At 41.8% G+C, this 10,925-nt stretch overlaps 2 protein-coding genes across 3 annotated transcripts in view; both read right to left on the bottom strand.

The window, feature by feature from the left end:
- Nucleotides 1–3,105: 3,105 nt before the first annotated feature.
- Nucleotides 3,106–9,638, bottom strand: PDCL (phosducin like). The gene is made up of 3 exons (XM_052815662.1): nt 9,470–9,638; nt 8,217–8,398; nt 3,106–7,106 (listed from the first exon to the last, which is right to left on the bottom strand). Exons 1-3 carry the CDS (start codon nt 9,636–9,638, stop codon nt 6,555–6,557), a joined length of 903 nt encoding a protein of 300 aa, XP_052671622.1. The 3' UTR covers nt 3,106–6,554.
- Nucleotides 9,531–10,925, bottom strand: part of RC3H2 (ring finger and CCCH-type domains 2) — a 33,104-nt gene continuing 31,709 nt past the window's right edge. The window contains exons 21-22 of one of the 2 annotated variants that reach the window (XM_052815657.1): nt 10,105–10,148; nt 9,531–9,644 (exon numbers count right to left, since the gene is read on the bottom strand). In XM_052815657.1, coding sequence (XP_052671617.1) covers nt 10,142–10,148 — 7 coding nt within the window. In that variant the 3' untranslated portion in view covers nt 9,531–9,644; nt 10,105–10,141. The remainder of the gene's footprint in view (nt 9,645–10,104; nt 10,149–10,925) is intronic. The other variant, XM_052815660.1, reaches the window with a different exon arrangement.

Raw genomic sequence — 10,925 nt, 5'->3', positions numbered from 1 at the left:
GGTCTGTCCCCCCAGGGTCTGCCCCGCCACCGGCTGTACCCTGTGCTGTGACCAACACCCCCCCCCCCCCCCCGCCGAGGACCACAACCTCACTGCGCTTCCCTCGCTCAGCCAGCAACGCAACACTCAAAAAAAAGGCAAACAGCAGCAAATGCGGAGCAACACACAGTCCAAAGACTGTCAGCGTGTCACGAATCCACACTGGGATCCACATGCCCCGTGTCTTCAGCCAGCTGGAGCACTTCCAAAATAAGCATTTGACTGCCCTTGCCCTGTGCTGAGCTGCTCCAGCCTTGAGCATCCTTCACCATCTGGCTAAAGGCACAAGCTCGGCTCGTTTCAGTTAGACCACAAACATCCTGCTTTTGTTTGTAGCTATCGAAGGCTGCCAGCGCTGTTTTGGTACCAACTGATAAGCATACAAGAGCCCTTCAGGCACACAGAGAGCTGCTGAGATGCTCTCTGCCACCAAGGAGGAATGTCTCACCAGGAACTAGCTCAGCTGAGCCAACACTGGCAAACCTGACATCTCTTCCAGCTGTTCCACCAGCTCCCACATGGCAGTGTCCAGGACAGCAAAGCATCTTCCTCCTGCACCTCACCCTTCTGCTAGCAGGAAAAGCTTTGAAATTGTTTCTTTGTAGGACCAACACATACCAACCCCAGGCATAGCCTCCAACACGCTATTGAAACCTCCTCCTCCACGAGCCTGGGGACCCACAGCCCCGCACATGGAGCTTCCCCCAGCCCAGCACTGCCGAGTCCTTATGTTTTCTTTGCTAGTCTTTCAGCCATGGCAGTTTGTAGAAATTGCTCGCATCCTCACCAGCTTCTCCATCACAGTGCGCAGCCACATCCAAGGTAGAAGACAGTGGTTTGCATCTAAACTGGGTGTTTAGTCTGGTGCATCCACCAGCATCACCCAACTGGGGCAAGGGCTCCAAGCATCCCCCACCACTGTGAGCTCTGGGGATGGCGCAGAGGCGAGCGCTGCCAGACTTACGCTCTGTTTGAGCTCTTGGTAAACACAGCTCATAGGACGTCCTTTGATTTTTTAAACAAGTGCCTCTGGGGAGCCCAGCTGCAGCTTGCCCATGCGGGGATGGATGTGGACGGGAGGACGGTGCTGCCTGTGTTTGTGTGGTGTGAGCAGCAACAATGAAAACATCTGTCTGTGGTTGTGCGACCTCTTAAGCGATGATTCACTGAGCAGGAGGTTATTGCTGACCGGAGCAGACCGTACAAGTAAGATCAATTGTCTGCAATGCTTTTTCATGTAAAGTGGTCCCTCCGGTTAGAGGGAAGGGCAGAGGTTGCAGCCGGGCTGCAGCTGCTCCGGGGTTTCCCTCTCTGGGCAGCCCGTACCCCTCCAGCCCTGCACCTGATCAAGATCCACGATGGAAAGTTATCTAAACCCTATGGTGGCACAAGTAAGCAGGGCCTTCAGGTTGAATGGAAAAGCAGTCCCCCGTCTGAATAAGTCACCCGGATTCCCCCGAGCCCACCCCAGCAGGCCCCTTTTGCAGCGTGAGTCATGCCAGCGATTGCACAGCAACATTTATTTAGATTTTCAGCAAAGGCATATTTTGAACATTTTAGAAAGAAGAGGTAGATTTGGCCCTAACAAAAAAATCAGTATAAACTTTTCTAAATCTTGTCCCTTACTGCCTGGCACGCAGGTCAGCACCATGATTAAATGCCCGCGTTAAGGTCATCCCGTGATTTCATTCCTGCCCTCGCCGAGCAGCCGTCTGCATTTCCTTGTGCATTTGCATTCTGCGGCCAAATTTTGTTGTTTGTATTGGAACATCATTAAACGTGAACAAACCCAGGTGATTTTACACTCCTCTCTCCCAGTGCAGAATTATGCCCTCCTGTAAAAACCATTGTTTCTGGCTGCTCTCTCTGCAGTAGTCTGCTTTTTCCAAACCAAAACATTTCCCAGAGGCAACACAACCTACCTGACAAGTGTTTTTTCAACTCCTATTTATAGTACTTCTTGAAGATTAAAATCAGACACAGAGATGACTCAGAGATGACATGTACCTTCTTGATCTGAAGGGTGTATCACAGAAACCAGACCAGGCTGCAGCCAAGGTGACGCACAAAACCGACCGACCAGAGAGCCGCTACCTGCAGGAAGAGCCAAATCCACCTGGGCCATGCCTGCTCGTTTGTCCTACACAGTTTGAGAAGTAGCAGATAGAAAATGGGACAAAAAAAGGACAGACAGCAAAGACAGAGCACATAACATCTCAGGGAGGAAGGCTTGTTTGTTGGATCTTAACCACATGTTCACTTATAGTTGTATTTTAGATATACAACTAGTGTAAATGTCTCAAAACATTTAAAGGTGATAAATTCTGACCTTATTTTCCAGGACTGGCTGCTTTCTTTCTGAGCTCTCTTGTCCTGTTGAAACGAATATATTTAAGAAAGTTTGCTTTTATTTGTGGCTTTTAGATGCTGGCAGAATTGCATCTGAATACTGTTAAAACACAAACAATGCCTGCACAGCTCTGCCAGTGTGAGACAAGGTGACTCTGGTCACTTTGCACCAGGACGCCAGGCTCCCTTGCCCTTTCACAAGCGATGTTTGCATCTCAGACCAGTTTCATCAGCTGCACTAAAAAAAGCAGCAGAATTACTGGTGAGAGGAGGTGGGGGAAGAAACAACCAGGAGATGTCAAAGGCAATAAACTCACAGGCTGGTACCTGCCCAGGTTCACGGCCCCGTGCTGCCTCTGGACGCTCCTTCCCGCAGCTTTGCTGCCTGCGCTGCCTGTCCAGCAAACAGAAACCCTTTCAGGAGGTGCACAGGGAGCTGCTCCTCAACAGCCAGGGAGAGTGGCTGGGCAAATCAACTCTTCCCTAACTTCAGCTGGTGTCCAGCAGCACGCAGAACGCTTGGCCAAGGCAAGGTAAGGGCTAGTGACAAAGTATTTGAGCGTACAGCCCCTTCAGCCATCAGAGTTGACCAATTTCTACCACCCGCCGCACCAGAGCACAGTACCAAAACCCACTATCACAATCTATCAGCTTTCTGCCAAGAACCATGTTACATGCTAGGGAAGCTGCTGTGCCAGAAAAGATAGATTAAACATCTTTGACAAAATTAAAAAGCATCCTTTACTCAAAACCAAACCATTTAGTAGGAATGCATCAATTTAAATGAAGTTCTGACAGTGAGAGTACAATGGCTTTGGGGGAAGGAGAGGCACCTGCATCAAACCAAAAACCTGAAGCTCTCAATGCCAAGTTGGATGTTTCAAAACAGTTTTATCGTATGTAGGTGTTCATACAATTTCATTTTCACTTTAGTCCCCCATATAGGTATATAAATACACCCCAATTCTTAATGTGCAGGTCAGGATCACATCTAAAATTAGAGAAATAAAGCAGACTTTAACACTTCAACCAAAACATTTACAGATACAGTGTTGGTATGAGTTGTAGTTTTTATTTGTATTGAATGGATAGGGGACAGACACTCACAAATTAGTAGCTCACCTATTCTAAATTAGTTTTACTTTGTTACATTGTTTAATGCCCATTAAGAATTCTGGGATTTTTTAGGGTGTGCTTGGTCGGTTTGGAAGGATGTAGCTACAATGGACAAAAGCATCAGCAGCAGCGCCCAGCACTGCCAGCGACGCTTCTCCGCAGCTGCTGCCAGCCTCCCCTTCCTTCTCACAGTTGGGCTGCCTGTGCTGAGAATCAGAAGCAGCATTATAGCACATCTTCTCCCTATCCCCCTCTCCCTTGTGCTTATTATATTCTTCCAGATCGATGATTAATCAGATTCAGACCTTTTTTCTTTTCCTTTTTGCTATTGGCACTGTAAACCATCTGTCATATACCTGAGCATGGGAGATTAATAACCAGGAGTCACCTTGCTGCAGGCCATCCGACATAGAGCAGCAGGAGAGGTTTTGATCCCATTACAGTTTTGCTGCCACAGGGGTTAAAAAAACACTTTATAAAAATAAAACTTCAAAGCAACGGAAGCAGTCAGCTCTCCTCGACCCCCTCTCCAAGCCAGGTTTTATTATGATGCTAATGTGCACTCTGTCTGCACGACACACTTCATTGAATCTCATCCTGAATATAAATCACAGCTACTTTGATTTTTTTTCTTAAATGTGCTGATATCCATGCTCAATGATTTAATTTCATATAACTTTCACGTTTTTCTTCTGCAGTCCTGAGATGAAAAGAAATAATCTCTTACCACATTTTAAAATCTGGATTTCTGCCAGTCTCCTTAAAACAGCTACAATTTGTGCCAATCCAGTAATTTTTAATTACAAATTATTTATTTTTCTGCTTATACTACTTTTTAAAACACAGTTCTAATAGATACAATTACAAATTCTTTTTTTATCATAAGATCCGTTCTCATTAAGAACCTAGTGCTTACACAGAGACATTTGCATTTCTTTCTGGTGTTCTAAAGTGCCTTACATAAAACTTGCAATTAAATTTAATCATTAAACATGGCATTACATTGGGTCATATATTTAGGTAATGATAGTCTACTTTCCTCAAAATTAAAAAATAACAAGCAAAATAAGTAATGTGTGAGAAAGCAAAACATGTTGTAATATCAAATTAAGTATGCAGAAAACAATTAAATAGTAACTAGGTATAGAGTGCACACATTCAATGGGCTCGTTTGTGCTAGGTACATTGTTTGAGCAATTCAGCCACCCCATAATCTGGCCAATAAAGCCTTTACCTCGTTCTGCATCATCAGAGGTTTTCGTGCTTGCATTCGCTGTAAATTGCTAATGGCTTCAAATGCTACCCAGGTTATCTCACAGCTACATAGCACCAGACTCGCTGGAGGCAGGGTGAACTTCAATGTAACAGAAACCCTGAAAATTACTTCCCCATATTATGTCTGATTTATGAAGGAAGTAGAGCACAAACAAAATAAACAAACACACCTTAATGAAAACGTAATCACTGACAAATAAATGGTAATGACAAAGGTGCTGCAAGAGGGAAGCGTAATGTGCAGCTGCTCCACTCAGTAGCAATAATGTTCATAGAGACAAATGGGCTCAGCCAGTGCTGGATGGCTTTTACTCGGTGTCCAGAAGTGGGAGTCACCCTGTGTTTTTGGGGAAGATGAGAACTTTAAGATCAGTGTCACTAGGCAACTGAAACAGCTGTCGTGATGCTTTTGAGCAGGCCTTTGTTACTTGTTATTTCTTACAAAGGACAGAAGGAAATCTGCAGTCTCCACAAAGGTTTCACTCCTGCCCCACAAGATTTTTTTCTGTTAGTGGACTCCACTGATCCATGGTACAAAAAACATGCTCCCAAGGAGCTCCCCTCAGAGGAAAACCAGGACATTTGCAATGTTTTTGGATCCTGCTGAACACTCTGTGCAGAAAGTGGATACTCATCTTCACAAAAGGGAATCAGCTGTGAAAAAATGGGCCTGCTACTGAACTCCTCTAATGGTGACCTGCTCTCTTGGCTCAAGGCTGCTTTCCCACAAAGCCATCCAGTCATCTGTCAGGTCCAGGAGTTATTAATATTCAAAATACATCTGATGACCCAGCTGAGGCAGGTAATATGAAGGCAGACAAAAATGAACTTTAGCACTGATTTAGTAATTTTACAGAGATACGAATTTCCGAGGTTATTCAAGTCCTAATTTTGCATTTTGCCAACAAAATTCTCCTTGCTGCTATTCAGCACACATGCTGGAGCTCTTTATAATAGACAGTCTCTCTCTTAGAAGGCAGAGATCATTTTCTGATGAAGCAACTACTATGAACTCTAAGGGTGGGTATTTTAAAACCCAAGAATGTATTAAGAACTGTAACTGAAAGCAGAATTTCTCATTTAAGCCTCAGGCAAGGTTAAAGGAAGAAGAACTCTCTCCAGCCGAAGTCATTCTCAGGATTAATTCACAGGCAGTTGTTATTTTTAAGTGAGAAAGGAACAAATATTTGATGCCAAGTGTTGGAACAAGAAGGTACTTCCAAACTGGGGACTGCAAATTGGGGAATGGAAGATGCGACCTTGCACTGTTAACTGGCAGCAGTTCAACTCCAGGTTAATAATAAGTCCTGAATGCTTATAATTTGCAGTCTCAATTCTTGTCTTAGTGAGTAGGTGGCCATGTCTCAATCCAACTGGTATTCACATTATGCAATTTCAGGAAACCTGTAAGGAGACTGACCATACACAGCTAATCTGAGAACAAAATGTTTAAAAAAAAAAAATCTAAGTGATTTGGAGAACAGAGATGAGAACACACAATTTCCTAGACTTACCGACTTGTGTTAGAACTTCATGTTTAGTAAAATACATTTGAATTGCATAAAAGCAAGACTGTTTTAGTGTGTACTTTATTGAATTAATTTAAGAAAACGTTAGGAATTCCTTATAGTATTTTTAACAAATTTTTAACGAGCAAAAGTCAAAGTGCATGAAGGGGAAGAATACATACCCACACTACGGAAGAAAGAGCATGATCCCTAGCACAAGAACATCCCACAGTACAACTACACCTAATGGCCCTTGGCGTAAGTGGTTCAGTCTATTTCCAGATCACTGTCTTCACTGTAACATGCAGATGGATTATGTATAGAAGTCAGGAGCACTAGGTCTTTTTCTGGAAGCAAACCACATTCCTGAAGAAAAGCCTCCAGGTCTACAGCAAAAAAATCTTCTCCAAGCTGGTCAGTGATTCGCACAAAGTTGCCGATAAGCTCACCTGCCTTATAGATCAGCAAAGCTGGCAAAGCATTATTAGTAAAGCGAGTGCTAGCACCAATGAGCGAACTCTTTACTCTGCAAAATTTAACTGTTGGATACTCAGCGGCCAGGCAGATCATACAGCCGTTCAGGGATTCGGTGCCAGGGATATCATCTTCATAAATATGGATCATGATCAGTGTGCTCTTATGTTCTTTATCAACTGTGTCCAAAAATGCTTCTCCACTGGTAATCTCAAAAACCTGTTTAAATTGCTGCCCACTGTACAACTGCTGTCTCATCTCCTCCATTCGCTGCTTCCTGTATCGCTGTAAAAATTCCTCATCATCTTCATCATTGTGAATCATGTTATATTCTTGTAATGTCATCTAAAAAACATGTACAAAGATACATGAAAAAGATCTGCGTCACTATATGGGTCACTTATATAATGAGAATTTAAATCAAGAGGATTAATATGGGTCACTCATCTTTAGTAACAGCAAAGTGCAAGCCGTGAAGGCTCAAGCACCCTCTGTATTATACTCCATTTTGATCTAATTAGAAACCATGTCCAGTGGGAAAAGCGATTTCAGCCTTGGGTATTCCAGTTTCCACAAGCTGCACTAGTAACACAAGTGGCTGCTCCATGCTCCCACTTTAATTCAGGTTAATGGTGGATATGTGCTTTCACTAAGCTATGAGCACTGATTTGGATACCATGCCTGATCTAAGTCTAGCTTCTTTTTCATTAGCTTTTTCGTTTAGTTTTTCAGTTAACATTGTTTGGCAACCAAATGCGCTATCTTGTCTGTAGAACTAAAGTTAACAGGATTTTATGCATCTCCTATCTGTTCACCTGCTTTGTTAAAAATATTTGCATCACTCAAGGTATAGGACAGTGTGGCCAACTCTCATCAGCTGAAAGCAAGAAATGCTGTCTGCTAATTAGTAACTTCTCTGACTAGAACCGTAAGAGCTAGTTATACAGCTCAGTTGATTAAAACCATTCACTACTTCCAACGCCGCCTATCTTTGTAGCTCAAAGTCAATGCTAAATTCTCAACATCCACTTACTAAATACAAAATCAGTAAGGACTCCTAAACTCTTGTTTTAGGCATGGGAGGCAGTATTCATAGGTTTGCTGTACAACTCTTTGTATTAATCCCTTGAAGATGACTTATTTGATAAACAGATAAGGGAAATCTGGGAAAAGGATTTGGACTTCTTTGGTATAGCAGCTAAATCGCTTATTTCTTAACACAGGCAAATGGAATTCTCCTGGAATACCACTGAAATGCAAAATAATTAAGCTTGACAACACCTGGCAAATACAATTACAATGCACCTCTTACACCGCTGCTGTGTTCCTGTTTACTAGGGAGAAACGATACATATCTACTAATAGAACAAGGACTCCTATCTGCTTCACGTACACAAATGAAACTGAAAATGTTAAACATTTAAGTGGCATTTTAACTCATTCGTGCCATGCTACCTTTCCATTGATTTTTTCCTGAAGCTCTTTCTGCTTCTGCTTATCAGTCTCTTCATCTAAGTGAGATCTACATGTCATAGATAACTTTTTTATGAGTCGTTCCATTTCCCTGCGCTGCTCCTGCCGCTGTTCAGTTTCCAATTGTTTAAATCTTCGCCAGTCGTTAATCACTCCTTTGGGACCTGAAATTAAATATGTAGGTATTTTGTATAAAAGGGTAATAAAATTACACCTATCATTTAAAATTCAAGTAATAATTTATAAGTCAGCAGTAAAATAGTGGCGCTGTCATAAAATTTTTGTATACTGTGCAAAATGTTGAAATGAAAGTAATTTGCCATTTTACATGTCCTTGAGCTCGTATCTATTTTTTTCTCCTAAGAAGACTAAAGATTATCTAACTAGGCCACTCTCATAATGGTCCCAAAGATTATTCCAAAGATTAGCATTTGTGCTCTTGAAGTAGAACCACCAGCACTCAAGAATTCCCCTACTGTTAGCATGGCTTTTCATAAGAACAAAAATAATGATGGGAAAGTATGATTAAGTTTGCCAATGCTTTTGTACAGAAGTACATTCTGTGATGTACAATAGTGTTAATTCTTACAGACTGCACCTTGGTGTTACCTTGCTGCTGGGGCCCTGTGGAGTTGCTTTTTCAGGTCCTCTGTAAGTATACCAGTTTAGTAGTATAATTCTTCCATTCTTCCTCCAGGTGAAAGATGTGAACACATGCAGGAAGATTTTTTGTCATTCTTAGAGAAACTGTACAACACAAAGGGCCAGTCTTTCATAAGAACATAAGAAATACCCTCTGGATCACACCAATGATCCACACAGACCAGTATTGTGTCTCTGACAGTGGCAGTGGAGAATGGTGTTTTGGGAAAGCCTGGCCACTTTCTGTCTGTTCCTCATGTAGTTGTTCAGCACCCACCTGTTAGCGGTTAACAACTGTGCAGCTTACAGGAAAGAAATTTATGCGTTATCAACCAAATTGTACAAATCAGCTTTGTATGCAAAGCCTAATTGCTTTAGATATAATGCCGAAGTCTCTCAGAGGCAAAGTGAAACATTAAAATAAAGAACTGGCTATTAAAAATAAGGTTAGACTACAGCCAGGAAATGATCAATCTCTGACGCAAGTATGCACAAAAACAGGACTTTCATTGCGAAAAATGAATTTTAGAAAAACATGTGAATCTTCCAATAAACGAAGTATTTACAAAACAATTAGTTTGATATGATGATACCTGTGTTGACTGCACTGCCATCGCTGCTAAGCTCTACTTCCCCAACGCTTTCAGGAATGGTGCTCTCGCCTTCTTTATCTTCTTTCTCACTGTCTTCATCCTCACCCTCGCTACTGCTGTAATAATACTGGAGCTTCTCACCAAGCAGTTTATCATCCAAAGCAGTCATTATGTTCTAAAAAATAAATTAACAAAATAGAGAATGTATCTCTTATTCAAATATACAGCACAAGACACCACTTTAAATGCGTAACAATAGCCCTCTACCTCCTCAGAGCAGTTTTATAGCCACATAAGAACAGTGTACACCCCACTATCAAACAGCCTACAGTGCAGTCAGTCACGTGAGTTAATTCTTAGTCACAATTTCAAACTCACTTAAGTTAAAAACCTTTACTAACAGAACTGCTTTGAGGCTCACTAGTGCAGAAACACTTTATGTGTGTTCTCACTCACAGAGAATGAATTTTCTAACCGTGATTCAGGAGTCTTATCAGCCTCACTTGGACAGCTCTGTGAGGTTGTTTTTCCAGTTATTGAAATTTAAGTTTCCAGTATTACTTGTGTTATTTTAATAATGATTTATTTGACCTGAAAAATGATCAGTGAAATTAATCAAATTAAAATGTTCTGACCTTTATTCCTTTCCAGTCTTTCAGAGACAAGTTTCTGTCAAAACCTGGAAGAAGAAATTTCAGACTATATTAATTCAAATTGTCAAAGACAATCTCAAAAAAACTTTTGCAGAAATCCGGCACATTTAAATAACTTAACGCATGCAAGGAAAGAATTTTAAAGAAAATGTAACCGTGTTTGCTGTTTAATAAAAAAGGTTACTCTCAAACACAGAAAACATACTTTCTAAGTATTGAGACAGAACACATAAATGCTTAGTGCAGTCAGTGCTACAGTTTCATGAACATCACTTCCAAGCTAAGATATAATGTGTCAAAAGAAAGATCTTCACGTCTGTCATCTTTTTGCCTGTCCACTGACCACATTGGTCATCTTCACAGAAGTCAACAGCATCTTGTTTGTACGGACAACACTGAAATTAGATGCTGACACACTGATAAAGTGATTGCAACTACCCTAAAAATCCTCACTTTTCCCCAGTTAAACATTTGTTTAATCCAAAATACCTTCTGCTAAACAGAAATTAACAACAGTGGAATCCACCCTCTAAAGCTACTGAGAGCATCGGCATTTACACACTTTGTACATCTCCTGCATTGGGAGAACAGAAAGATCAGACATTTCCAAGGGATGGAAAGCTTAAGAACCACGGAGCACCTTAAGAGTTTGGGGCTCGCTCTCCACTGACTCCTTCCACCGCAACCCTCTAAAAGAGCTGCTGATCGGATGTCATCCTGATGGAGATGTAAAATGCCTGAGAATTAGTCTTTTTTCCAGGGCGAGGGGCAACGGGTGTAGAAAGGAGTGCCACTAAGGTCAG

This window comes from Harpia harpyja, chromosome 19 (assembly GCF_026419915.1).
Source record: "Harpia harpyja isolate bHarHar1 chromosome 19, bHarHar1 primary haplotype, whole genome shotgun sequence".
Taxonomy (NCBI): domain Eukaryota; kingdom Metazoa; phylum Chordata; class Aves; order Accipitriformes; family Accipitridae; genus Harpia; species Harpia harpyja.
This window is presented reverse-complemented; position numbering and strand designations above follow the sequence as displayed.

Bases quoted from the DNA above. Each gene is read 5' to 3' on its own strand.
- PDCL (XM_052815662.1), bottom strand. From the start codon at position 9,638: ATGACTGCTTTGGATGATAAACTGCTTGGTGAGAAGCTCCAGTATTAT. The intron at 8,399-9,469 runs GTATCATCATAT...ATTTAATTTCAG, and splicing joins TGGCAGTGCAGTCAACACAG to GTCCCAAAGGAGTGATTAAC. The intron at 7,107-8,216 runs GTAGCATGGCAC...CATGTTTTTTAG, and splicing joins AGGAAAAAATCAATGGAAAG to ATGACATTACAAGAATATAA.